This window comes from Aptenodytes patagonicus, chromosome 14 (assembly GCF_965638725.1).
Source record: "Aptenodytes patagonicus chromosome 14, bAptPat1.pri.cur, whole genome shotgun sequence".
NCBI classification, from domain to species: Eukaryota; Metazoa; Chordata; class Aves; order Sphenisciformes; family Spheniscidae; genus Aptenodytes; species Aptenodytes patagonicus.
This window is the reverse complement of record NC_134962.1, coordinates 521,815-548,536: the sequence shown is the minus strand read 5'-3', so window position 1 is coordinate 548,536 and position 26,722 is coordinate 521,815. Positions and strand designations below refer to the sequence as shown.

Below are 26,722 nucleotides of genomic sequence, written 5' to 3'. Positions count from 1 at the left end.
ACGCTCGGACGGAGCGTGCCAGGTGCTGGGGCATGGACCGGGTCACTGGGACCAACCTCCAGCCCCGGGAGGATTTAAACCCCTGCCTGTGCCCGGACAGGCAGCCCCCACGCTGCCCGCCCCGCGCCATGCGGCTGCTGTCGCTGCTCCTGCTCCTGGGGCTCTGCTGCCTCTGCGCCCGGCTGGTGTCCGCAGGTGAGCGTGGGGTAGGTGCAGGGCGGGTGTGGGGAGCTGGCGGGATGGTGCTGCGCAAGGGTGCACAGCCGCATGCACAGGGATGAGCACAGCCATGGCCAGGGTGCAGCGTCCCGCACAGCAGTGCCATCTCCCCACACATCCTCGCACACTGCAGAAGTGACCAGCAAACCCCCCGACAGCTCCCCTGGGAGGGGTGCACGGGGTCTTGGGAGCCCTTGCCCCAGGGCCCTGCTGTGGGGCCAACGGCTACGCCCTGGCGTGCTCCAAAGCAAGGGCTTGGGACATGGACACTCCCGTTTCTCCCCAGGATTCACCTAGCCCCCACCTGGACCCAGACCAAGGACCCAGAGTGTGCAGCCACCCCGTACCAGACAGCTGGACAGCTGGCCATGGAGGGATCCATCAACTGCTGGATAAGCACCCGTCCCCCCGATCCCACCTCCACCCCCTCGCGCTCAGCTCCATGCTGAGCACGGGGGGGTCTCCGTGCCCTCCCACCCCCCAGTAAACCCAGTCTGCAATGAACACTGGCTGGCTTCTGCTGTGTCAGTCTCCTGGTGATCCCCCGCCAGCCTCCGTGGGACCTTCGGCTCCTGCAGGAGGGATGGGGTCCCGGGCAGGGGCTGTGCCACTGCAGCTGGCATGTCCCCGGGGACCTGCACACAAGTCCTGCCCAAACTCCACAGGTCCATCCATCCCTGCCGGGACCAGGCTCGTTCTTATTCCCAGAGACCCTCCTGGGAGCAGGTGCCTGGCGGGACTCCATCATGCCCCCACAGAGGACCCAGGCTTGCCCCAGGGCCACGGCAGCACAGCCGGCCCCAACCTCACCTTAGTGCAGCTCCGCAGCAGGAGTGTGTCGGGGCTGCCCTGAGCCCTCGGGGGTCAGTTGGCAGTGCCCCTCACATCCTGCACAGGCAGCGGTCCCCCAGCTCCTGACCCCACTGCCAGCACGGCACGACGCAGCACGGCGGGCACAGGCGAGGCTCCCAGCACCCCGGCACACCGCCTGTGCAAAACCACCAGATCTGGGACCTGTGGGTGTCCATGCTCGCGTGGCTCCTGACCAAGCCCTGCCATGGCGGCTGCTTTTGGAGGATGCCGGGGGGCCTTGGCCACAGAGCAGCTCGCCCCAGGGAGCCCCAGGGAGCTGGGGGGGACAGACCCCACAGGGAGGTTTCTCCTGGCCCAGAGATACTCTGCTGGTCCTGGGCGGGCGCCCGGTTGGGACCATCCCTGTGGCTCTTCCACGGGGGACAGACTCACATCACCGTGCAAAGAGCCCCGCCGAGCCCATGCCGGGCAGGAGCGAGCGCAGGAGCTCCCTGTGCCCGGGGCAGGGCTGGGGCAGCCACGATGGCCTGGCCGTGCCAGGCACTGTCCAGGGACAGCTTGTCACACCAAGCCGGTGGCCCAATGTGGGGTTTATTAGGAAAGAGTAGGTCCTGCCCAAAATGCCATTGGTGCCTGGGACCAGCCCTGGCAGAGGGAGGCAGAGGAGGAAGCCAGGGGTGGCCGCCCCTGTGCCAACCCACCACGGGCTCTCATTGCCCCACACGCTCCTCGCACACCCTGCAGCATTGGTCACCAAGCTTCATCGCCGTCACCACCACCACCACCATCATCACTGTCGTCATCATCATCATCATCACCACCATCATCTCCGTCATCGTCGTCGTCGTCGTCGTCATCATCGTCGTAGTCGTCGTCGTAGTCGTCATCATCATCGTCGTCATCATCGTCGTAGTCGTCATCGTAATCACCGTCGTCATCGCCATACTCATTTTTATCATCATCATCATCGTCGTCGTCGTCGTCATCGTCGTCATCATCATCATCGTCATCATCACTGTCATCATCCTCCCCACTGTCACCCTGGTCAGACTCAGGCTTCTCTCCCGCCTCAGGCTTCCCCTCACTCTCTGGCTTCCCCCCGGTCTCCGGCTTCTCCCCCAGCACAGGTTTCTCCCCAGCCTCCGGCTTCCCCCCAACCTCCGGCTTCCCTCCAGTCTCCGGCTTCCCCGCAGCCTCCGGCTTCCCCCCACTGTCTGGCTTCCCTCCAGTCTCCGGCTTCACCCCGGTTTCTGGCTTCACTGTGACCTCTGGCTTTTCCCTAGTCTCAGTCTTCCCCCAACACCCTGGCTTTTTCCCTGAACTGGGTTTCTTCCCAGTGTCTGGCTTCCCAGCCAGCGTGGGCTTGTTCCCCACTGCAGGCTCCCCCCCAGTCACCGGCTTCTTCCCCGACGCGGGTGTTGCAGCAGCCACCGGCTCAGCCCCGGGCGGGCGCTGGTCCTTACCCACCCGCTCCGCACCCGACTCCCACTTCCCCTCCGGGGCAACCCTGCCGGGCTGCGGACAGGGGCAACCCACCGCGCTGGGCTCTTCCCCAGGCAAAGGGCTCTTCCCCGGCAGAGTGCTTCCAGGCTGCCCTGGCTGTGGCCACCTGGCAGGGGCTGCTCCGGGGAGCCCTGGAAGGGAGCAGAAAGCAGCAGCGTCAGCCCCGGGGCACCAGCCCTGCGCTGCCCTCCCACCCACGGCTCCCACCCACGGCTTCCACCCACAGCTCCCACCCGCCAGCACCCCGTGACACTGCACAGGGCTCCTGGATGGGCAAAGCCCACAGGGATCTGCCCCTTGATGGCTCAGGGTCTCAGACTTGGCACTTTGATGCTGAGCCGGGGCATCGAGGGCAGGACGCTCCCCGTGCTCGCAGCAGCCGGCTTTGCCATGGCGCCGCATGGCTGCCTTCTCCCCTGCGGCGTTTCCCGGTGGGATTTCAGGCCTCTGCCTGCCCACTGCTGCCTGCACAGCCAGGGCAACACAGCCCTCCGGGCCACGCCAGTGCCTCCCGGCGCGTGGCAGCGTTGTGGTGGGGCCGGCGTGCGTGTGTCCTGGGGTGCTCCCGGGGGGGTGCAGGGGACAGGTGAACGTTGCACTAGCAACTTCTTAGCAAAACAAATACAAATGCAGCATGTGCTATTTAACCAGGGCATAAATATATCAGTAAGCGTATTTAGCTGCACGCTCTCCTGTTGAGCAGCAGCAAGCGATCCCGCTCAGCAGCGGAGCAGCGCGGCACGAGGCTCCCCACCGGCAGTGCTGGCACCTTGACATCGCTCTGGGACAGGGCACGGGACCAACATGTTAGCAATGCAGGCACCAGCGCTGCCGGCTTGCTGGCAAAAGGCGGGTTGTATCGTAAGGCTTAAAACCAGGCTGTAAACCGAGACCAAAAGAAACTCGAGTTTCTTCAACACATTTTTATCAGCGTGCCATGGCCCCAGCGTCTTGTTACACAGAGCAACAGCAAACCTGGCTCCCGCTGCGCAGGAGCCGCTGCTGCCTCGGACTTTAAGCCTTAGAATAAAACAGCCCGGCTTGCAACACATGCAGGAGCATTCAGAAAGAAGGGGTTCTGTAAAATATCAAACACTGCTCTCAAAATCACTTCACTGATCATTCAAAAGAAACGCAATTTTCACTTCTTTGAAAGTTGGCCATTTAAAAAAAAAAAAAAAAGAGAAGGAAAAATAATTCTTCTTTGAGAATTTCCTTTCTCCCAGAGCTGCACCTCCCTGGCGGGGCTGGTGCTTTCGGAGGGCTCACGGGCGGGGGGAGATGCCCTGAACCTGCCACGAAGCAAAGCGCAGGGCCAGCTGCCAGCCCGGGCAAGGAACGTGCTGCGCTCAGGTCCAAGGCAGGCACAGGCGGGTGGGCAGCAGAGCTCAGCCCGCTGGAGCTCGGCTCTAACAACCTGCAGGTTCTTATTTTGGTTAGAGATGCCCCGAGCAGGGCTGTGAGGGGTGGGGGTCCCCACTCGCCCCAGGGGGTCCCAGCCCCGTGGATGGAAGCTGCTCTGCCCAGCCGGGAGGGACCATTCTGGCCCCCCCCCAGGCAGCCCAGTCTGGGTCCGGTCCAGCCCGTCTCGGTCCCATCTGCAGCACCCCAGGGGCCTGGCCAGGCTGACATTTCCACCGGTCCCTGCCCTGGTCGCCGGTTCAACTGACAAACCTCCTCGCGAGCATCCCTACGCCTGCGTGCTGGTACCACCGCCGTCTCCGTCCTCAGCAGGAGTTTTGCAGAACACGAAGATTATAAAATTTAAGCAAGGGCTAAACCTCACAAGGGTTACAACTCTTCACAGGAAGCTTTCATAAATACAAGGATGAAAACAGACATTTAAACACACATCACTGAACATCATCATCAACACTGATCTAGCTGAAGATGTCCCTGCTCGTTGCAGGGGGGTTGGACTAGATGAACTTTAAAGGTCCCTTCCAACCCAAACCATTCTGTGACTCTATAATTCTATGAAAATACGGAAAATATTCTTAAAATCTAGAGAGGCCGGGTGTTTCCATCGCGCCCGTACTTGCCTGCAGTGGGTGCTGCCTGCAGCTCTGCCCACAGGGCGAGGAGCCCCAGCAGGAAGATGCCTCTCGCAGTCATGCTGCCGGAGCCAGTGGCCAGGGCTGAGCCGGGCAGCAATTTAAAGTTCCTCCCAGGCAGCCCGGGTCTGGGAATGGGAGGAAGCAGCTCGCAGGTGACTTGTAGGAACCTCCCACGTTTTACTGTAATTCTGTTTTCTAAAGAGCCACTCCAGCTGCCTTTCTCCACCCACAACCAAGGCAGGAGCAGGATCCAGAGTCGGCTGGATCCGCAGTCGGCACAGCGCAGGGAGGACAGCACAGGGACGGGGAGAGGGGAAGGGCGAGCCCCGGCTGCAGGGAGGCAGATTCTTCACCGCTGCTCTTGATGGGAATCCCTACCACCTTGCTGAAGGCTGTGACCGACCCCTCTGCCACTGCCGCCCAGCAGCACTAGGGACAAACCATCCTCCCCGAGCCCCAGCGCGCAGGACGCTGCCGATGCCTCCCTGCGATGCTGGGCAGGAAAAGGCAGGGCTACCCACGCCCGCTCCCGATCGGTCCCGTTCCTGCCGGTCCCTTTGGGCAGGTCCCCACCCCGGGGACCGGGATCCTTCAGGCAGCGCTGGTCCTGCCACCAGTGCTGCCTCTGCCAGGGCATCTCCCACTTCCCCGAGAGCGTTCTGGGAGGTGTGTGAAGGAGCAGGCCTCCAGTGCCGTTGCTTTGTTAAATGGGATTTGCAAAGACAGTCCGAGTTAGCTGCAGGGAAAGAAAGGGCCAGCCCAGAGGCAGCCCCGTCCAGAACGGCACCATCTGCCACCGTCCCGCGGGAGCACAGCGCTCGCTGCGCAGGTCCCGTACCATCGCTTTGGTGAACTGCTGTATTTAAAAACCAGCAGGAATAAACGCCCCTGGCAGCCGGACCACTTCTCGTTATGCAGCACCACCAGTTTCTTTTCCTCGTGTCACTGCTGTGTTAAAACTGTGAGGGACAGTACAGTGGGAAGCACGCACATGCAAAACCTGGTGCAGTTTTAAAGACGAGAGCTCTCGACTGAGGCGGGGCATCTCCTGGCAGACAGCAGCAGCCGCGACACTGCTCAGAAAGATGTTTGGGAAACTGTGAGCGAGCTTTATCAACAGCAGCGGCCACCTGCACTGCCCCAGCGCTGGGCTCTGCCCGCAGGCAGGAGCCCGTCCCTGCCTCACAGTCTCAGACGAAATAGGTGCAGGGGATGAGCACCCACCCAGGCAGCAGCGCTGGGGAGCTCCCTCCTTCCACATGCAAATGCCCCTTGTCCCCAAGGCTGCTGTTTCGCACAGGAGCCACTATTTGCAGATTTTTGCAGGCCCAATATTCAAGGCTTTTTTTGAAAATCTGTCTCTAAACCCAATATTTCATTTGCTTGTTCCGTTCACAAGCAGCGTGCTCCAGCTCTTTCTATGTTACTAATGTAAATCCCCAGGTTTTGGCATCCCAATGTGCGAGCTGAAAGTTTCCTCAGCAAATTAACGCTGTCCCCCAGCCCCACGGGGTCCTTCTCCTTTGTGCCCTCCCCAAATCCCCTGTTACCGCGGGGCAGCCCCGCGCGGACCTGGGCACGCACCAGGAGCAGGCAGAACTCGGTGCAATCCTTCATCCAGCCCAGCCGGAGACTCCGGCAAGGTGCCCTCAGAGCAGCTTTCTGGGAACTCTTGAACATAAATTGCAGGGTTTAGTGTCCATGCCCAGTGAATTTACACGAGCATTCAATAATTGCATGCATGAGCACCGAATGAGTTCACGCAGGAGCGCGCAGTTATCACCTACATGAACACCAAGGTAATTCCCGTAGGAGCACCCAAACAGCACAGCACAGGGACCCAGGGGAGCACACGGCATCCGTAGGCAGCGTCAGCGCCCAGCTAGTGCACACACGAGCACCCTATCCGTTCACCTCTGAGGGCTGTTTTGGGCACGGATTGACCGGTTTAGGCAGCAGTGCGTGTGCGGGAGGAGGCCACGGGCTGCCCCGAGCTGCAGCCAGTGGGCGCATCTGTTATCCCTAATCAGTGAGTAGAAGTTTGTGTTAACCGGCAATAGATTAAATTAATTAAAAATTACCTTGAGTCGAGACTATTTTGCCCACGGCTGAGACTCCCCAGCCTAAGGACAAGGCTGAGCATCCCTTTCACCAGGTCGAGTGCCCACAGTCCCTGGAGAACCGTAAGCAGAGGAACCGTTTCCCCTCGGCAGCCGGGGACCGGAGCTCAGGCTGCTCCCCGCTGCTGCGAATCCAGCAGAAGGGTCTGCTCCGGTGAAACGGTGCTCCGATGAAATGGAGCTCTCTGGAGGGAAAAGTCTCAGGATTTCAAGGACGAGAGCTCACCCAAGGCGAGGAGAGCACGGGAATCTGCCTTCAAACCCCAGGTCCAAACTGCCGGCCTTCACTGGAGACCCACATTAAGAGTAAATGAAAAATTAAATGTACTGCCACATTTACTTCCCTTTTCTCTGCATCTGATTTCAGGGTAAAGACTTATTTAATATGTTTGAGATAACAGATTAAGTAGTAACTTCAATTATGTGAGTGTCAACCCATTTAAATTAAGTTATTCTCAAGTCACACAGAAGTGCTAGTCAGAATCTGATTTCATAATTTTTTCCTTCCCTACTTAATTATTTCTTCTTCAATTGCACACAAACCAAAGTGCAGTCACTATTATAGGAGAATTTAAGGACTGGTCTGGCCAGGACACACCAGCACCAGGCAAGAATGGGTTGGACTTGCTGGATCAAAAGACAGAGTTTAAATCTGCAACTGTGGGGCGAGTGAAATTAATTGGTTTGAGCTCGACATTATTTCTACGATTCTAAGCAAGTGTGTGCCGTGAAAACTGAAAAGGCAAAGTTCCTGCTCAAAGAGCTTTCCATCAAAGTCACGTCAAAGCGATGCAGGTGCAGCGCAAGGGACTGTGCAAGTGTGACTCAGGAGCAGGAAGGTGCACGGCTCCGTGCTGCCAAACCTGTGTGGGAAGAGGGCTCATTGCAAGAAATATGCTTTAAGTACAGGTTGAGTCTTCTCCTCGTGGCCGTGACTCAATTTGGATGCAATTTCCACGCAAACCGCCCGCGTCTGTTGAAGATCCAATGTTTCACACCGCGCAGCTCCACGGCTTAACCCAACGGCCCAGTGCTTATCGTGCGCTGCTGTCGCTGTTAATCACTGTCAAGCAGGACACCCCGCGGAGCAGTTTGTGCCATCCTGCTGGCGTCGGCAGCACCGACTCCCTTCCACGCATCTGGCGAACGATCCGGAACAACTTGCGGGACCGCGGGGCTCCTTCCAACCCCGGGACTGCCGCGGCGGAGAGCTCTGCCTCTACCTCTGCCCCCACACTCGCCCGCCAGCTCTTGGGAACAACGCCATCATTTTGGCACCTTTCCGTTTTAGCAGACCATAATATTGGTTAACATTTAGGGAACTAATGAAGGAGAACGCCTTACAAGCACATTTCTCTACTGAAATAAACACCTCGGAGAGATGAATCCTGCAGGTCCTGTTCCAGCGACACGATTCGGATCCCGCAGAGCAGGACCGTACCTGCACCCATCGCACATGGCAGCGCAGGTCCATGGAGAGTGGGGATGTGCACCAGAGCCCTCTGGCTCGCTCTCGGGAGGGACTAATGATCGCTGTGTGCCCACCAGGAACATTATTTGGGCCTCCGAATGCTTTTTGGTTGTGTTTCCCCTCTCCTCATCAGCCATTTCATGGTTCTCATTGATTACCTGCAGTGCAGCACCAGTCTCATGAGAAGCCAGGGGGTGAATAGAGAAAAGTAAACCAAAAAATCGCATCTTCTGCTGTGGCAGGACGCGGCAGGCGTGTGCAGCCCCTCACCAGGATCTTACAGACACTGGTGCCGCAGTCGTTTGCAAAAGGAAAAGCCAGAGCGAGTAAAGACCTGGAAAAAAAGAGCAAATGCCCACAGTGACGAGCAGCGCTGCTCCTGCACCCGGATCCTCCCGGGGACGGCTGGGCTGCGGCCAGGGCAGGTCGTCACTACTCCGATGCAGAGCTTGCAGCATCCACATAAACCCCGCTTCCACGGGGTGCCAGGAGCTCACCTCAGACCCCCTCCACGTGCCCACCTGGCTCCGCAGACACGGAACGTCCCCGCTGCTTCCTGAGGCTGACATGGATCGATGGGAAAGGGGCTCTTGGCATTCAAACCGCTCGGTTTCTCTCTCCCTTCTGTTCCCCTTCCTCAGCCTACTGAAACGCAGGCTCCTCTGCGATGTCCTGCCAGCCGTCTTTCTGTGAAGGCTGGTATAATTTTACAGTGTTTGATGCTAAGGAATAATGTCATGCAGTTAAAGTTTACAGGCTACGATCCCATTCCTCCTTCCCGACCCCCCTGTGCTGCTCGTCCTCTTACGCCGCGGCCCTGCAGTGACCTGCAAGGGCAGACCCAACACCGTCCTGAAGATCCAGCGGGATAACAAAGCTTTGCCCGCAAGAGTCTCGCTGCCAAACCAGGATGTGGGATTGGGCCCAACAGGCTTTCCGCTGCCGCCAAAAGCCTGCCCGCCCCACAAGCCTATCCACACTGAGGACACTGGAGACAGGCAGGACTTGTCCAAAGTCTCTCTGTGAATCAAAGAAGAACTCAGGTAACCCCAGCTGCGAAACGGCTGTTCGTGTCTGGCAGACATTCGCAGGCTGGTGTGTTTTGTCATGCGCACCTACCGCACAGATCCACGGAAAAATTACCATTAAAAACTGGGGACTGGAGGAGATCCAAACAAGTCATCTCATCAGTTACATTTAGGTGATTCCCTGACAGACATCGTTCTGACGTGCTCTTAAAAAGACATCCCTATCCCTGCAAAGAGGGGACTCCTTTATTGAGAACTTGTTCCAGGATTTAAGTCGTCTCGTAACTGGAAAGTTTTTCCAAAGATCTGGTCCAAGTCTCACTTGATTCAAACCAACACAAGGACTTTTGTCCTCTCACGGTGTCCCCTCTGCAGCACACGTACAGAGCTGAGCCCTCTCTCTATCGAGCTTTCACAGGTTAAACAAAACCATCCTTTTCACCTTTCCCCATGAGTTTCTACATCCATAGTTATTTTTCCTCTCCTCTGGACAACGTCCAACTTTTGTTGCTAACAATTTGGAGCAACCAAAATAAGCACATAAAAAGCCCGGTGCTGATGATAATGAAGTTATGGCAACACTGATGATGACTTGATTGGCCCCACATCCGCAGGTCAGGTTTCTGTAACGGCCTGATCTCATCCCGGGCTGATGCAGCCCCGGCCAAAGCGGCAGGAAGGAGACAACAAGGGCAGGAGCCTCTTCCAGCACGTGAGCCCGTGAGTCACCCAGCCTCTCCTCCCGCAGCCAGTCCGGTCTCCCGTGGGTGCCGAGAGTGGTTACTGCTGGCCCGACGGCTACGGCGGAAGAATCACACCGGTCACGCTGGGGGGACACGGCCACAGGCTGCAGCGACAAATGCCGAGAGACACCAACGGACCGTCCTCTGGAGGCACCACCACGCGTGCCTGCACCGCAGGCGCTGGTCTGCAGCGTCCGGCAAACCTGGCAGAGAAGGAGAATCTGCTTTCCCTCTCCGTGGCACAAAGTGCTTCCCCACTCGCACACAGAGCGCGCGAGGACAGCGAACTGGGAATGGCTGCTCGAGCACGCGTCTGTTCTGCACCATCCTCCACACCGGCCGCTCTGAACACGAGACACTGAACGGCCTCAGCACCGTGTGCTTTGGGAAATCCCGTTTGTTTGGTTTATCTTACAACCACCTTGGAAGTAACAAGGAAAAACATTACCAGCAAAACAGCAAATGATTTTTAACCAAAGGAAACGTTGTTATCCACCTGACCCAACAGAAGAGCTTCCTGTTGACCACGACACATGGTAAAAAGGTCTAGAAAGCGACAGACAAGTCATTTTGACTGTTCTGCACACATTAGACGAGACGAGGGAACGCTGGTTTTGAGCGCTTCCTCAGATAAACAATGAGATTCCAGAAAGATGAAAGACTCGCAGGAAAAAGTCAATCGGAACAGCAACGGGTTTATTTTTCTATTTGAGGCGTAGAATAACACAACAAAGAACACACAGATGGTGGAAGGACAAACATTCGCATTTCTGCAGCTGCGGTTGCTTCGGTCTCGCGGGCAGGGTCGATACAGCACCGGTGTCATCCGAGACAGGCCCCGTTCCTAGGTGGAACGGCGGAACAGCGCGACCGTTTAAGGCTTTAGGACTTAGGATTATTTTAGAGGTGACGGTCCACCGCTGCGTTCACCCACGAAGCCACGCTTCTTTAGAGCTAAGGACTTCTCTGTTGCTGCGTGTTCTTACACGACCTCGCACCCCTGCATGTACGAGAGGGGCTACGCACGCCGAGGGGCGAGGTTTAAAATACGCCACGAGGGAAAAACAACGGCGGAGGCACGGGGGGAAGCAAACGGGGGCGTCTTTGGACTGACAACGGCGAGGTCGGCCGGCCGGCCTCGCCCCCTCGGGCTGTCTGCATCCAGCTCGCTGCTCCGCCCCACCGCCCCCGGCCGCCGCCGCCGCCGCCGCGGGGCGACCCGGGGGAGGCTGCCGTGCCCAGCAGCCCGGCGGGCTCCGGCCGCCTCCTCCAGGCCAGGCCAGGCCGCGGCCGAGCCGGCAGGACGGGGGTCGCTGGCCCCGCGGCCGCCTCCTCGGACAGCCGGAAACCGCCCCGCGGCCCCGTCCGCAGACACCCCCCCGCGTCCCCGCGTCCCCGCGTCCCCCCGTCCCCCCCCCCGGGGCGCCCCGCTCCCCCGCGCCGGGCCGGGACTCGCCCCCGCACCCCCCGCCCGGGACCCCCCGCCCGGGACCCCCCGGCGCCGTTGCCGTGGCAGCCCGTCACTTCCGACGCGCGGCCGGGGCGCCGCGGGCCGAGGAGGCGCGCTGGGCCCGGCGCTTCCGGTCGCGCGGGCCGGGGCGGCCGCCGCCATGGGCGCCGCCCGCGATGCGGAGCAGCAGCCGGGGCCGCCGGGCGAGGAGGGCCCGGGCGGCGCCGAGGAGCAGCTGGTCAGCACGGTGAGGCGGGGGGCCGGGGCCGGGGCCGGGGCCGCGGCCGGGGCCGGGGCCGGGCGGGCCGGCCGCGGCTGACGCGTGTGTCCCGCAGAGCCCCTGGAACATCATGATCAAGCACCGGCAGGTGCAGCGGCGCGGCCGGCGCTCCCAGATGACCACCAGGTACGGGCGGGCCGCGGCCTCCGCCGGAGGGACCGGGCCGGTGGGGAGGCGGGATGGGACCGAGCCGGCGGGGAGCTGGGCCGGGGGCGGGAAGGGGAGTGGGCCGGGCAGGGGCTGGGCTGGGCTGGGCAGGGGGTGGCGGTGGGGGAGCCCGGGCCAGAGGGACCCGAGGGGGAAGGTTGAACAGAGGGAGGGGGCTGGACCGGGCTGGCTGGACTGGGCACCAGACCGGAGGGGGGGGGATCTGGGCTAAGACCAGACTGGAGCAAGGGGGGTCCCGCGCCCCCCACCTGACTCCTCCACCGTCAGCTTCACGGACCCGGCCGTGTCCATGGACCTGCTGCGAGCTGTCCTGCAGCCCAGCATCAACGAGGAAATCCGGGGCGTCTTCAACAAGTACATGAAGGTGAGAGCTGCAGGGACAGGCCCCGCCGCCCTGTCCCGTCGCGGGCTGCGTAGAGAGCGCTCCGCTTCCAGGCGCCACGTGAGGCCGTCGCACCTTTCTTGTGGCCGCGGGTGTGTGGGCGCAGCGTGGGAGCTGGGCCCGCGTGCCTGCCCCGACACTGCCTGGCTGCTCAGGCTCTAACCCTCTCCTGCCGCCTCCTCTCCAGTTTTTCCAGAAGGCAGCAATCAACGTGCGCGATAATGTCGGGGAGGAGGTGGACCCGGAGCAGCTCATCCAGGAGACGTGTCGGAGCTGCCTGGAGCAGGTGGGCACTAGCGAGGGGCTCCGCTTCCTCGGCAGAGCCTGGCGCCTGGCCGAGCAGAGCAGCCTGGCTAGGACACATCCCTCTTAATGGCTTTGCCATTAGCCGGGGGGAACATCCGCAGCCCTTGAGCGGTCGCTGTGCTTTGCTTCGTTCTCGCTAGGAGGAGGAGAGCAGTCAGGGCCGGGCGGCTCGTGCTGCTGCTTTCCACTGCTGCTCTCCGCTGCCGCTCTGTTGGCACGTGTCGCGCGGCTGGAGCTTCCACAGAGACCGGCCCCCTGGCACCCGTCGGAGAGTCCTGGTGGGGGTGGGGTGGGGGGGGGGGAGGGCGGGATTTTTGTCTTTCATGTCTTGCTGCAGTTGCCAAGGCTTTGTCACGCTCAGACTGTGCTTTCGCATCTCGCCGTCTGTAAAAGCACTGCATGGCGGCGCTCCGAAAGCAGAGCTGTTGCAGGGCTTTCGGGCAGATACACGAAAGTGGGGGTTGCTGGCAGGTCCCTCTCTGGACCCGGAATCGGGTAACCCTTCTTTCTCTTCTTGCAGGCCAAACTGCTGTTCTCTGACGGCAAAAAGGTTGTTCCCAGGTTGCCCCACGAGCAGGCAGTACCAAAGGTAAAAGTTGTTATTGTTCCCAGAGGCTTAAATGGCTTGTAAGAGCTGGGAGAAGGAGGAGAGGGGTTGGAATTGCTTTGTTCTCTGCCTCTTGTCCATCGGTGCACCAGCCAGGAGGCAGAGCTGGGGGATGTGAGGTTAGGAGGGAGCGGTACCTGCAGGGCAACGAAAAGCCCAGGCACAGTCGCTGCTTAGTGCAGTTCGGCGCTTCTCACCGAGACGGGGTGGGGTCGGCGTTTCCCTGCACGCTTGTGCTCTCTGCCTCGAGCGTGGCAAAGGAGAGAGCGGCCGGCTGGCTGCGTGGGGTCCTGCATGACCAGGCGGGGAGAAGGGCCCTGCTCATCCCACTGCCGTTCCTCTTCCAGCGTGCCCGACAGATGGATGAGGAGCTGAATCGTCGAGGGAGCCCCGTTCCCAAAAAGGTAGGAGGGTTTTCCGCACAAGGGATTTTATGTTTCGGGAAGCCTGCTCCTCGTTCCTGGCCATTCCCACAGTAAGAGCGTGCGCAAGTGCACAGACAGCTTTTGGGGTGCCTCGGAGGTGTTCGCTCTTGTGCCAGCTAGCATTTCTTGCTCGTGACAAAAAGAGCAGCTTCCCTGGGAGCGGGTGGGTAACGAGGGGGTTCTCTCAGCCTGCACAGCTGTGTCACTGAAGGATTTCTTCCACGCAGAGAAAGGGGCGGCCTCCAGGGCAGAGCCTGTCGAACGATCGCGGGGTCTCGGGCATGGCTGCGTGAGTATGGGTCCTGAGCTAGAGCCCCTGTTTTGGGAGAGCGGGGGGGAAATGAGACTGCCCGAATGGGGGAGTACAGAAACCCTGCGGTCTCCTTCCCCTCCTGCACAAAGGAAAGGTGCAGGGGGAGTGCCAGAGGGAGGGCAGGAGGGTTTTAGGTTGAGCTGTTCCCCGCAGGAGGCAAAGACCTTCAAGGAAGCGGTTTTAAAACAGGCCCGAAGGGGTGAAAAGGTCCAGATGGGACCATGCAGAGTGAGCAGTGCGAGGCACGGGTGGTGGTGGGATCTTGGCAGCTGGGGAGAGGAGAACGTGCAGCAGAGGTGAGGGTCCGGAGTTGGGCACTGCAGGGGAATGGAGGGTGTGAAGGAAGGCGGATCTGGAAGGGCTGGGGCTCAGTCCCTGCTGCTGGTGCCGTGGTGGTGACTGCGCTGGTCCCGCAGGGACTCGTTCTTACTGCATTTTCCTTCCCCTCAGGTGGAAGCTCAAAGTCTCTGAGCCCGTGAGAAGGGATGGACCAAAGGTATTGGCTGGCCGACACTGCTGGGCTCACCCTCTCCTCCCCTTTGCTTCTGCCAGCAGAGCCCTACTGCTGCGGGAGCAGAGGACAGCGCTGAGCTGTGCTCTGCCCCGACGGGCCCCTGCAGTGCAGGAGAGAAGCAAGAAGAGGAGCGAAGTGCCTGGAGGCCTTTGCTTGTCTCCCCCAGGCACTGTAGCCTGTAGCTCTGCGGTGTGGTGCCGCTGTTAGGAGACCCGGGGTGAGCAGTAGTAGCCAGGAGGATCCCACAAGCGTTTCCCACGAGGGAGACTGCTTAGATCAGCCCAGAGGGAATGTAACGTCCCTCCTCTGCGGAAGTCCAGAGGTCTGTGGCCAGCTCGCTCCCTCCCTCCCAGGCCGGGGGCGGTTCCGAGGTTCCCTGTCAGAGAGCCGAGGCTCGTGGAGCATGGGCCGGCACCAGCTTCATTTCTAATGTTGCCCCTTTTCCAATTACTCTGTAGTGGGATCCATCCCGACTGACTGAAACCACAACCTTTGTGCTGGGATCTCGAGCAAACAAGTAAGGAATGGCCCTGTCGATGGAGGGTGGTGTCTCCAAGGCAGGAGCCCGTAAGACTCCTCCCGTCACTTCGCTTCTCTGCCTCAAAAGCAGTAGGAAGGGCCTGGGGAGGAGAGGAGGTGTCCCTGTATCGCCACGGCCGCCCTCCGCACAGGTGTAACACCCCCTCGTGTTCCTCTTTCAGAGCTCTCGGGATGGGAGGAACAAGAGGGCGACTCTACATCAAGCATCCCCACCTCTTTAAGGTCAGATGCCGCAGCAGGACGCTTCCTCCTTCGGGGTTTGCTCAGAAACGGTTTCCGATGGGAATCAGGAGCGTGTGCTTCGGCTCGCTTGTTTTCTTCCTCCCCCACGCCCTTGTTTGTTATCTTGGAGCACATACACACGGTCTGGCTAGCACACCGGAACATAAGTTAACGGCTTAGCGCAGCCTCCGAGGCGGTGGGTTTGCCTGGAGCCAGGGCTTGAGGTTGGAGAAACAGCAGGCAGAGCTGAGCCCTCCCCCCGGCAGCCCCCGCTGGGCAGCACTGCGGGGGGCAATGCGCTTGAGGGAGCGCTGGAGCGGGGCGCAGCGTCCCGGCAGGAGGGTGGTCAGAGCGGAAGGTCTGTTGCCTGTGTTCAGCTAGGTCCTTGCTGCTTTATTGCAGTACGCAGCCGACCCGCAAGATAAGCACTGGCTGGCAGAGCAGCAGCACATGAGGGCCACTGGGGGCAAGATGGTGAGTACGCCCGGGCTCGCGGCTCCTGCAGCCGGCAGGAACCGCGCAAAGACCCACCGCAGGGCTAGGACGGGCGGAGGAGCAGCGAGCCAGGGCGCGTGCAGCGAGCGGTGTGCTGCGGGAAAGGCGGCTTTGGCAGGAGGCTAGGCAGGGTGCGCGGAGGCAGAGCTGCTCCCAGGGCGCTGCGGAGGTCCGTCCGCTGCCCCTTGGGGTCCGGGCGCACACGAGGGCGAGCAGCGCAGGCCAGGAGGCCGGCAGGCCAGGAGGCGCAGCCGGCTCCCGCGGGGAGCAGCGGCTCTGCGCTGGCTGGGGACGGGGGATGCGGTGCTGCCCTCGCTGCCCCTCGTGGGTGCCGGAGCAGGTGCGCAGCAGCCCTGAGGTGTCCCCCCGCCTTGTGCTGCAGGCCTACCTCCTCATCGAAGAGGACATTGGGATTTGGCTGCCAGTGGACGATTACAGGTGAGGACCGAAGCAGAGGTGCCGTGTGTGCTGCCGTGCCTGGGGCTGCTGCCGTGCCTGGGGCTGCTGCCCTGGGGGCCTCCGCCGTGCCTGCCCTGGTGCTCCACTGCAGGGCGGGCCCGTGCTGGAGGGGCCCTGCTCTGTGCCGGTTGCGGGGCTCGGCGCCGGTTGAGGGCTTGGTGCTGGCTGGGGGTTGGTGCCAGGGGTCCGTGGTGGGTACTGGGGGTTTGGGCTCGGTGCTGGCTGGGGGTCCGTGGTGGGTGCCGGGGGTTTGGGCTCGGTGCTGGCTGGGGGTCCGTGGTGGGTGCTGGGGGTTTGGGCTCGGTGCTGGCTGGGGGTCCGTGGTGGGTGCCGGGGTCCCCCCCCGTCTCAGCCCGCCTCTCCCCAGGGACTCCGTCGACCTGCGGCTGGAGGAGCTGAAGCCCTTCGTCCCGCCGGCCTGGATGACGGAGAAGATGCAGAAGCACATGGAGACGCTTCGCCGCGGGGTGGACGCGCCGCCCCCCGAGGGCCCCCCGAACCCTGAAGAACCGCCCCCCGGGGCCCCCCCGGGCCCCCCCCGGGCCCCCAATAAAGCCGCTTCGCACCCGCCTCCGCCGCCTCCTGGGGAAGGGGGGGGGGGGGGGGGGGGGGGGGCTGTCTGGTCCTTTAAGGGCCGGCCGGGACCCGCGGCTCCGCCTCGCGGGGCAGCGGCCAATCGCGACGTTTCCGCGGAGGCGCCCGGCGGCCAATCCCGCGGCCGCCGGCAGTTACCGCGGCAGCCGCATCCCCGGCGAGCGGCGATTGGCCGGCTCGAACGGGGCTGCGCGCTGATTGGCGGAGGGGCCGGACGTTGGAAACATTCAAACGGGGCGCGGGAGCGGGGCGGAGGGAGCCGGCAGGACCCGGGCCGGGCCGGACCGGACCGGGCTGCCGCACCGGAGAGTCCCGCCGGAGAGCCGCCGCTCGGCACCGAGAGAGCCCTGCCGCAGCGGGGGCCGGGTCCTGTGCCGAGCGCAGCCCGGTGCGGCGCCGCCCGGGAGCGAGAGCCGCGTCCAGCGCCGTGAACCGCCGGGCAGCGGCGGCCGGAGGCGATTGCGTCGCCCAGCGCCCCCGGGAGCCGCCATGGCCTCGCAGAACGCCGACCCAGCCGCCGTGCCCAGCGCGGCCGCCCGCAAAGCGGCTGAGGCGGGGGCCACGGCGGCCCGCGGCTCGGTGGGGAAGAGGTGAGCTGGGGCCGGGGCGGGGGCTCGGGGCTGGGGGCTGCCCCGCCGGACCGGACCGGTAACGTGTGCTTCCCCCGCAGGCTGCAGCAGGAGCTGATGGCGCTCATGGTGAGTGGGGTCCCGGGGCCGAGCCGGGGCGGGGGGGGCGGTCCCGGGGCCGAGCCGGGGGGTCCCGGGCCGCCCTGACGCGCTGCCCCCGCAGATGTCCGGTGACAAAGGCATCTCCGCCTTCCCCGAGTCCGACAACCTCTTCAAGTGGATCGGGACCATCGACGGCGCAGCCGGCACGGTGAGCGGCCGGGACCCGGCACGGCGGGACCCCGGGCAGGTCCACCCTGCTCCCCCCGGCTGAGGGTGGTCTCAGTCCTCCCCGCACCCCCCCCCCCCCCAAGCTGGGGCTCCCCCTGCACCCCGGTTCCCCCGGGGCTGGGGCTGCCCCCCCGCCCGGGGCTGTGGCCCCTGCCCTAACTCCTGCCCCCAGGCCTACGAGGAGCTGCGGTACAGGCTGTCGCTGGAGTTCCCCAGCGGGTACCCCTACACCGCGCCCACGGTGCGGTTCCTGACGCCCTGCTACCACCCCAATGTCGACACCCAGGGCAACATCTGCCTCGACATCCTCAAGGACAAGTGGTCGGCCCTCTACGACGTCCGCACCATCCTGCTCTCCATCCAGAGCCTGCTGGCAGGTGGGTCCCACGGCCATGCTGCAGTGGGGTGCTGGGGGGGGGGGGTAGTGGTGGGGCTAACCCACCCCCAGTGCCGCGCTGGGTGGCGGGGCTCGGGGGTCCAGGCCACCCCGCCCGCTGACCTAGCCCCCGTCCCCAGAGCCGAACATCGAGAGCCCCCTGAACACACACGCTGCTGAGCTCTGGAAGAACCAAGTCGGTGAGTGCTCAGGGCGGGTGCCCCCCCCTCCTCCCTCCCTCCCTCCGGGGTGGCAGTGGTGCAGCCCCCCAACCCTGCTGCGTCCCGCTGCCTGCCCAGCCCCGCGGCTGCCCCAGGACCCTCAGCCCTGCGCCTCCCTCTCTCCTCAGCCTACAAGAAGTATGTGCGGGAGACGTACGCCAAGCAGGCCAAGAGCCAGGAAACCTGACCCGCGCCGCCGCCTCCTCTCACCGCCTCTCTCTGTCGTACCTGGGTCTCTCCGCTCCCTGTCCAGCCGCTCCCCGCGGCTTTCTGTATCATAGGCTGTTTTTAAATTAATTTTGCAGTCCGAGCCATAGTTAATGTATAAATAAATGCATGTTTATAACTTTTCAGGGGATTTTATTGCAGCCTGGCACCCAGTGAGTACCTGGAGGCACCTTCTCTCAGTCAGCCCAGCCCCAGGGTCCCACTGGCCCCTCTGCAAGCGTGGGCAGGAAGGGAGGGACACCGACCCCCATAGGGTAACACAGGCTTTGTTAACACTTAGAGTGCCTGGAGCTGGTCCCATTCCCCGCACAGGGTGGGGGCAGCCCCCAGCACCGCCTGCCCGGGGCTGCTGCTCTGTGAGGCCGGAGTGTGCACTGGGGGTGCCAGCCCTGCCGCCTCCTCTCCTGCCCCCCTGTCAGAGCACCCTGCAGCAGTGCCCAGTGCGAGGTCCCCACTGAGCTGCCCTGGCCTCAGGGGCTGCAGTGCTGCCCGTCTCTACCGGCTGTGTGGCCTCCACCGTCCACAGCGGGATGTTGGCTCTGCTCTCCATCTCTGCCAGCGTGGCCCTCACCTGCTCGATCTCCTCCTCCAGGCGTGGGGTGGCTGGGGGCTGCGTGGGACCCCCACCTCGCCGGCTCCCCTTGCGGCCGGGTGGCCCCCGGCCCCCCAGCCCAGTGCGCAGTGGGGCCCCGCCACCCCCCTGTGTGGAGAAGAGCTGGCAGAGGTGGTGAGCTCGGCACAGGTCCTGCAGGAAGAGCTCCAGGGCAGAGAGGAAGAGCACCCACAACCGCTCCAGCTCCTGCCGCTCCTCGGGGCTCACTGGTACCTGCCGCAGCCCCGCCAGCAGTGCGTGCCGCAGCCCTATGGGACAGGGGACACTGAGCTGGGGCGGCCCTGAAGCCCCTCCACCAGCCCCAGTGTGGGTGCAGGGGGGGCACTGTGGCTGCTGCCCCCAGGCCTTCCCCCCCCCCCCCCCCCCCCCCCCGCTGCCTGGGGCAGCAGCCCCTTCCTTACCGGTGCTGAGCTCGCGGGCCTCCGCACTCCTCCTGCACCGCTCCTCCCGCAGCCGGGGGCCATCAGCGCTGCCCCCAAGCTGCAGCACCAGCTGCCGGTGCCCAGCTGTGACCTTGCAGAGGGCGGCCTGGGCAGCTGCGCATGTCCCTGCTGCCCCCCGCACACGGCACGCGTCCCTTCTCCCCGGTGCCATTGTGCCCTGTGAGGACGGGGCAGGGCCAGGATCCTCCGCAGCAGCCTCCAGGTCCCTGGGGGCCTCAGCTCCCCTGTGTCGCAGTGCTGTGCTGCAGGGATGTGATGGGCTCTGAGCCGTGTCCCTGCGTCCCACCAGCTGCACAGTGCCAGTCCTGCTGTCCCCACATGTGCTGGGTGTTCCCTGGCCCCCACCCACCCCAGCCTGGGGAGTGCGCCCTCCTTGTCCCCCCCCTGTTGTGCTCCTCCCTGGCTGGAGAGGCTGCATGGAGCCGCTGCAAGTGCCTGGGGAGGAGCGGGTCCCCAGGGAGCAGTGATGCACGGCGGGCTGGTACAGGCTGTCCAGGCACGGCAGCTCCAGCATCACCTTGACCCTGCAGAGATGGGGCTGCTGCTGCCCCCCCACCTTGTAGCCAGGTCCCCTGTGCCCTTTTGGGTGGGACATGGTGTCTTAGTGCGGGGCAGGCAGTGGTGGCTCCCCAAATCCCTTGTGGTCCCACAGCCCTGCCCTGGAGTGGGCAGGAGCAGCACCCCAGGGCCCCTGGCTCCCAGAGCTTCGCTGCCCGCTGGGGCCGTGCTCCATCACCCGCTGGCGTGTGAACCAGCCGCTCCGCATGGAAAGTCTGAGCTCATCGCTGGCGCCCGCCCAGCAGCCCGTGGGAACCGCTGCCCCCGCACCCTGCTGGCACAGCCCGCGGGGGTGAGCCTGACCGGCATGGGGTGTGGGGCAGCCACCCAGACACGTCCCCCTCCCTGGGGAGCGGCGCAGGGGGCACAGTGCCGCGGTCCCCTCCCCACACAAACCCCCGCACCAGCAGCTCAAGCCTTTCCCCTTTTAATGAGGCTCAGACTGAAACTGCATGCGACAGACTGGAGGAAAAGCTCAGCCACCGGCGATGGGGTGAGACTGGGGCCCCTGCATGGGGCAGGGTCCCAGCCAGCGCAGGCGGCCAGGGGCCGGGCGCTGTGGAGCTGCTGCTCCCTGGGCAGCGGTGGAGCAGGGCTGGGCGCAGCGGCCGGCCCGAGGAATGTCTGGTCCCTTACTGCACACCCTCCATCATCTTCAGGAACTCTGCAAGAGAGCGGCACGCTCAGCCCTCAGCCGTGCCCAGGGCAGGCAGCATGGGCACTCGGCCGGGGCGGCCACAGGGCAAGGGTTGGGGCCATCGCTCACCGTCGAAGTCGATGCGGCCATCGTTGTTCTTGTCCGAGTCCTTCATCAGGTCCTCTATGTCCTCCTCGGTGACGTGCTCCCCAGTGGCCCTCAGGATCTCACTCAGCTCCTCGATGTCAATGAACCCGTCCGCATTCCTGCAGGAGGGTGAGGGCAGGATGTGACCCCGCTCACCCCCATGCACAGGGGCAGGCAGGCACGCATCAACCCCCCACTCACCGGTCAAAGATGCGGAAGCAGTTGGCCAACTCCTCCTCGGACTTGCCCTTGGCGTCCTCCTTCATCTGGCGCACCATCATCACCAGGAACTCCTCGAAGTCGATGGTGCCGCTGCCTACAGGGAGGAAGCCGAGCACGGGTCAGGCTGCCCACCTGGCACCCACCGCCCGCCACCCGCCACCGAGGGCCTCTCACCATCCTCGTCCACCTCCTCTATGATGGCGTCCAGCTCCTCCTTGGTGGGGTTCTGGCCCAGCATCCTCATCACTGTCCCCAGCTCCTTGGTGCTGATGTCCCCGCCGCCGTCCGCATCAAACATGTCGAAGGCGGCCTTAAACTCTGAGGGGAAGCAGGGGGTCAGGGCCAGGCAGCGCGTGGGATGGGGGCGCGGCAGCAGGACAGAGCCCAGCCCCATGCCTTGACCAGGTCTGGCCCCTCTCCCTGCCACCTCCATGCTCACCTGCGATCATCTCCTCGCTGAGGAAGGCACGGGCTTCAGCCTGCTGGTCCGTCTGCAAGGCAGGGGAGAGCGGTCACCGCGGCTGCCCACGGCGTGCCTGGGAGCCCCTTGCATGGGTGCTGGGAGAGCCCCTGCCCAGCTGGAGCACAGGGCCATGCCGGGGCGAGCTGCGGACCCTGCCGCTGTGGTGCCACCCAGGCATCTGTGAGAGCGGTGGGCTACGGGGAGCTGCCTGCCCAGGGCCCCCCCACCAGCTGGGCGGGGGAGCTCCATGGCGCAGGGGCCGCAGTCCCCGGGTGCAGCCTTGGCATTCCAGGCACGCAGTGCTATTTTTGGGATCTCCTCAGCTCCCCTTATAGGGAGCAGCAGGGCCATAGGCACCTGTCGGCCTCGATCGAGTTTCTCCTGGAGGTGTGGGCCGGCTGCGGAGCCAGTGGTGACACCATGTCGCATGACCCAGCGCTTGGCTTTCAGCCGCCCCCTGCCACCGCCGCCTCCGCACAGCCCCAAGCTCCGGCCAGGGCTGAGCCAGCATCCCCAGGCACTCGTGCCGCTCAGGCAGCTGCACGGTCCCTCTCTGGGGCACGTCCCGTGGGGACCCTGCACCACCCCGACGCCTCCCTACCCTCGCCCGCCACGGTCAGCCCGGCCCCGGGGACCGCCTCCCCACCACCATCTGCAGAGGTGCCTCAGCAGCCCAGATCCACCGGGCATATGCGGTGCCCGGTGCCTCCTGCCCTGCTGTGTCTCAGCCCAGCATGCAGCATGTGGCATGCAGCACGCGGCTCATGGCAGCATGGGGGCTCTTACCATTGAAGCCATTTCTGCTGCTTCCCTCCCCCAGGGAGTCACCGCCTCCTGCAGCACAAGTCCCCAGAAGCTCCCTGGTGACCCTGGCGCCCCAATTTGTAGCGTCCCTGCTGCGTGGCCTGCCCCCAACTGCTGGCCCCCCGGCCCCGGCAGCCTATCAGCTCCCCGGTGGCGATCCGGCCCCGCTCATTGGCAACAGGTGCATTTTACCTAATTTAGCCAAAGCGTTATTGGCCAAGAGCTGGGGATTAAACGTGGATCTGAAGCCGGGATAGAAATTCAAGCCCTCCAGGGAGGGACACCAGAGCCTTGACAGGAGGGCGGCTCTGCCCCCCCCTGCAGCACCCCCCCTGCCTGGAGCAGCTCAGCAAGGAGGGGGTTAAAAATAGCCCCAGAGTGGCCAGCATCACCCAAACAAGGGGGCCAGGGCTTCCCCCTGCGCCCACCTGTCTGCCCCAACGCCGCAGGGATGGACCATCGCCTGCTCCCCTGCTGAACCCACAACCCTGCCTGGGACAGGCTCCCACCATGGGCCAGGCTCCCCCGGCGCAGTGTGCCCTCCCTCACCCCCCCAAGACCCCAGGGGCTCCAGCCTCGCTCCACCACCTCCGGCCCCCTCCTTTCACCCCCATTTTCTGCTTGGGTGGGTTGGGGCAGACCCGTGCTGCAGCAACCCGCCCTGGAGGAGGAAGGAGGCCCCAGCGGTGCCTGGGGCGTGAAGCCCCTGAGGGAGCGTGGAGCATGCCCCCCCTGCACTACGGGGTCCCCGGCACCTTTGGCACCTGGCACCTGGGTCCGGAAAAGGACCCGTCTTTCCATGCTGCCGGGAGAGTGGGAAACCTGCCCGGGCGCCTCCTCACACACCACAGCCCATGCCAGCCACCTTTGCCAGGGCCTGGCTGGGGCTAGTGGCTTTGGGACACGCTGGCCAAGTGGCCCGTGCCCATGGTGCTCCAGGGGGTTGCACGAGGACTCAGGGCTGCAGCGGGGCCAGGCTGACCACACCCTGTCCTGCACGGTCCCAGCGCCAGGGACATCCAGGATGTTCCCTGCCTCCTGGTTTTGCCAGGTCCCCCATTCCCTGCACCAGCCCAGCCCCTGGTGCATCCCACCCTGCCCAGCAGCTGGGCAGGGAGGGGCTGGGGAGGCTTTGGGGCCGCCCGGGCACTGGGTGCAGAAGCCCCCCCAGACCCTCCCGCACCCAGGGGAGTGCAGGGATCCCCGTCCAAGCCCGGGCAGGGTGCGGGGTGCTGGAGCAGGGCGCAGCAGGCAAGCAGGGGCAGAGCGATGGCAGCAGCTGGGCTGGTTCCTCGATATTAATAGACATTCCCAAGAAAGCGGCGAGGAGGGAGCGGGTGTGGTGCCAAGTAAGGCAGGGTGAGTGCCAAGGGTGCAGCCCAGCTGCACGGGGCTCGTGGCGAGGCTGGCTGGGGCAAGGGCGGTGGGGTGCCAGGGCAGCCCAGGGGACGTCCCTCAGGGGCTGCGGCACAGTGGGACCGAGAGCCTGGGTGCGGGGTACCGGGGTATTGAGGTACGAAGACATGGGGGTACTGGGGTATCAGGACCCCGCAGTGCCAGGCGCCGGGGTGTGGGGCTCCTGCGGCCCCAGCCAGGGGCACCCCTATCCAGGGGGCAGGGGATTACGGGAGCGGTGCCCGGCTCGGCCCGGGCAGGGGCTGGCAGCGGAGGGCAGGCAGGCACTGCGGGCAGCGCCGGGCAGACCTGCCCTGACCCGTGCCGGGCCGTGCCAGGCAATGCCGGGCCGTGCCGGCCGCGATCCGGGTCCCCGGCGGAGGCGGAGCCGCGCAGGGAGGATCCCGGGACGAGCCGCGGCGGAGCAGCCATCGCTCGGCAACGCCCGGCTCGGCACGGCACGGCCCGGGCCAGCACGGTACGGACCGGGCCGGCACCGCCCGCAGCGGGGACGCTGCTGCACCGGGCTGGGGCGAAGGCGGGAGCGGGCTGGGCCGGGGCTGGGGGCGAGGAGGGGCCCGGGGCTGCACCGGGGCGGTTGTCCCAGGGTCGGGGTGTCCCGCGGACGGGCTGTGCCAGCCCAGGCCCGTGCGGTGCCCTTGGCTGCCGGCGCTGCGCTGGGCCGTGGTGGGCAGCACAGTGCGGCAGCGGCGAGCAGCCCCTGGCCCCCTGCCCGTCCCACCGTGTTGGGGCAACCAGGCCTGACCCCCCCCTTCGGCAGCTGGGCTGGACGGGATGGCCGCCCGCATCCTGCACCGCCTGCGGCACGCGCTGGCTGGAGAAGGCGGCCGGGAGGAGCGGGTGCGTGGCGGCTCCGAGGCAGAGGACTTCCCAGAGAGCTCAGAGCTGGAGGACGACACGGAGGGGCTGTCGACGCGCCTCAGCGGCACCCTGAGCTTCACCAGCCACGAGGAGGAGGAGGACGAGGAAGAGGAGGAGGAGGACGGTGCTGGAGTGGAGCTGGGGGAGCCGCCGCAGCCGACAGGCGCGGCAGCGGGTGCAGAGGATGGAGGCAGGTGCTGGGGCTGGTGTGCTGGGGGGGCTGGGGCAGCCCTGCTCCCCGGGGCAGCAGCACCCTGGGGGGGACCCAAGTGAGGGTGGGGGCCAGCGGCCCAGAGACGTCGGGGCGCTGGGAGAGCCCCGTCCCCGCAGCAGTCGGGCTGACACCCCTCTCCCGGTGCAGAGCGCCCCGGCGGCAGCCTGCTGACCCGGCAGCTGCAGGAGCTGTGGAGGAAGTCGCGGGGCAGCCTGGCACCGCAGCGGCTGCTCTTCGAGGTCACCAGCGCCAGTGTGGTCAGCGAGCGCTCCTCCAAGTACGTGGTGAGTGAGCCCGGCGGGGCTGGGTGAGCGCGGGGTGGGTGTGGGGTGGGCGCAGAGGTGGCCGCGGGTCCTGCTCCCTCCCGGGGCAGGGGTCCCACGGGGCTGGCGCTTATTTCTCTCTGTCTTTCCCCGTGCTGCTCGGACGGTGCTGGCGGCTCAGATGAGCCTCAGGTAACTATCGCCAATGGGTGCTGCAGCTGCGGCAGCCCAGCCTGCTCCCTCCTGCCTGGGCAAACCGCCCCGTGGCCCCTCTGCGGCCGCACACCCGGCTCTGCCCGGCCCCGCGGGAGCAGCGCACCCATGGCACCGCCCTGACACCCGGCTCCCCCCCGCAGCTCTACACCATCTACCTGATCCGCTCCGGCCGGTTCGACAAGGCCCCTGCCGCCATCGCCCGGCGCTACTCGGACTTCGAGCGGCTGAACCGCCGCCTGCGCTGCCGCTTCGGCTGCGACATGGCTGGCATCGCCTTCCCCAGGAAGAGGCTGCGCCGGAACTTCACCGCCGAGACCATTGCCAAGCGGAGCCGAGCCTTCGAGCAGTTCCTGTCCCACCTGCACTCCATCGCCGAGATACGCCGCTCCCCCGAGTTCCTCGAGTTCTTCTTCCTGCAGGACCTGCGGGCTGCACAGCGCCTGACCTGCACCGGCATGTACCGCGAGGCCCTGGCCACCTGGGCCAACGCCTACCGGCTGCAGGACCGGCTGGGGGTCTGTGGCTCCGGCCGCTTCCTCCTGACGCTGGCCGGGCTGGCTGTCTGCCACCAGGAGCTGGATGAGCTCGGCGAGGCCCACAGCTGCTGCGAGCAGGCGCTGCAGCTGCTGGAGGCCCAAGGCAGCCACCCGCTGCTGGGGCCCTTCCTGCAGGCCCACGTCCACCTGGCCTGGAAGGTGGGCAAGGACAAGCGGCGCTCGGAGGCCCGGCTGCAGGACCTGCGGGAGGCCGGGCCGCCCCTGCAGCAGCAGCCCACCCTGAAGGAGTGCCTGATCAAGGAGCCTCTGGAGTGAGCGTCCCACCGCCGGCGCCCGCGCTGGCAGGAAGGCAGAGGGCCACGTGGGGCTCGTGCCCGGGGTGGCCGGGAGCAGCGAGGGCGATGCCACGGGCGGGGATGGGGCAGGGAGGCAGCGCTGCGCTCCCGCGGGCAGCACGGCCCACGCCCGGGAGCTGCCTCAAAAATGCACTTTCTCTGTGGTTAGTCCGTCCCACGGGGCCGGGTGCTCACGTGTGCTCACGGGCGCTCGCCACCCACACCGGCACTGCCAGGAGCCGGCTCTCCCTCTGCGGGGGGACTTCTAGAGTGGACGGGACTTTAGCTGGGACATACTGGCACTGCGTAAGGGAACAGGAAGGCTTCTGGCAGGGTCTGGGGCTCTTGCCAGGAGCTTCCCATAAAACTTATATAATAAAAAGGACTTTATTTAATAAAGTCTTGGTAGGAAGAAGAGCAAGGCGCCTTCTGTGTCTGTTCAGCTTCGCTTCCCCCAGGGCACCATCAGCGGGAAGCCTCAAGCCCCCCACGCTGAGGTGGGAGCTGACTCGTGCCCTTTCCCCGGCTCCCAGTGGCTGGGCCCGAGCCCGAGCCCGGCCCTGGGGAGGAGACCGAGGGCAAGCAGAAGCAGCAACTGAT

General features: G+C 64.5%; 6 protein-coding genes across 6 annotated transcripts; 3 read left to right on the top strand and 3 right to left on the bottom strand.

The window, feature by feature from the left end:
- Positions 1–1,603: 1,603 nt before the first annotated feature.
- Positions 1,604–4,690, bottom strand: LOC143166946 (uncharacterized). The gene is made up of 2 exons (XM_076351827.1): positions 4,578–4,690; positions 1,604–2,666 (listed from the first exon to the last, which is right to left on the bottom strand). Exons 1-2 carry the CDS (start codon positions 4,648–4,650, stop codon positions 1,783–1,785), a joined length of 957 nt encoding a protein of 318 aa, XP_076207942.1. The 5' UTR covers positions 4,651–4,690; the 3' UTR covers positions 1,604–1,782.
- A 6,873-nt stretch (positions 4,691–11,563) lies between these two features.
- On the top strand, positions 11,564–17,140 carry DNTTIP1 (deoxynucleotidyltransferase terminal interacting protein 1). Its single transcript, XM_076352389.1, has 13 exons — positions 11,564–11,651; positions 11,740–11,810; positions 12,120–12,216; positions 12,422–12,520; positions 13,061–13,129; positions 13,495–13,551; positions 13,800–13,861; positions 14,336–14,381; positions 14,858–14,916; positions 15,101–15,161; positions 15,564–15,635; positions 16,039–16,094; positions 16,483–17,140. The coding sequence occupies exons 1-13, from the start codon at positions 11,565–11,567 to the stop codon at positions 17,138–17,140; spliced, it is 1,494 nt and encodes a 497-aa protein (XP_076208504.1). The 5' UTR covers position 11,564.
- A 58-nt stretch (positions 17,141–17,198) lies between these two features.
- UBE2C (ubiquitin conjugating enzyme E2 C) lies at positions 17,199–18,555 on the top strand. The gene is made up of 6 exons (XM_076351744.1): positions 17,199–17,299; positions 17,380–17,407; positions 17,502–17,588; positions 17,781–17,985; positions 18,125–18,184; positions 18,334–18,555. The coding sequence occupies exons 1-6, from the start codon at positions 17,199–17,201 to the stop codon at positions 18,390–18,392; spliced, it is 540 nt and encodes a 179-aa protein (XP_076207859.1). The 3' UTR covers positions 18,393–18,555.
- LOC143166898 (regulator of G-protein signaling 9-binding protein-like) lies at positions 18,529–19,777 on the bottom strand. The gene is made up of 2 exons (XM_076351743.1): positions 19,448–19,777; positions 18,529–19,294 (listed from the first exon to the last, which is right to left on the bottom strand). The coding sequence occupies exons 1-2, from the start codon at positions 19,638–19,640 to the stop codon at positions 18,849–18,851; spliced, it is 639 nt and encodes a 212-aa protein (XP_076207858.1). The 5' UTR covers positions 19,641–19,777; the 3' UTR covers positions 18,529–18,848.
- A 681-nt stretch (positions 19,778–20,458) lies between these two features.
- Positions 20,459–22,392, bottom strand: TNNC2 (troponin C2, fast skeletal type). Its single transcript, XM_076351657.1, has 6 exons — positions 22,303–22,392; positions 21,493–21,544; positions 21,228–21,371; positions 21,033–21,147; positions 20,814–20,950; positions 20,459–20,711 (listed from the first exon to the last, which is right to left on the bottom strand). The coding sequence occupies exons 1-6, from the start codon at positions 22,312–22,314 to the stop codon at positions 20,680–20,682; spliced, it is 492 nt and encodes a 163-aa protein (XP_076207772.1). The 5' UTR covers positions 22,315–22,392; the 3' UTR covers positions 20,459–20,679.
- A 1,748-nt stretch (positions 22,393–24,140) lies between these two features.
- On the top strand, positions 24,141–26,539 carry SNX21 (sorting nexin family member 21). Its single transcript, XM_076351757.1, has 4 exons — positions 24,141–24,193; positions 24,497–24,787; positions 24,959–25,095; positions 25,431–26,539. Exons 2-4 carry the CDS (start codon positions 24,511–24,513, stop codon positions 26,100–26,102), a joined length of 1,086 nt encoding a protein of 361 aa, XP_076207872.1. The 5' UTR covers positions 24,141–24,193; positions 24,497–24,510; the 3' UTR covers positions 26,103–26,539.
- Positions 26,540–26,722: the final 183 nt, after the last annotated feature.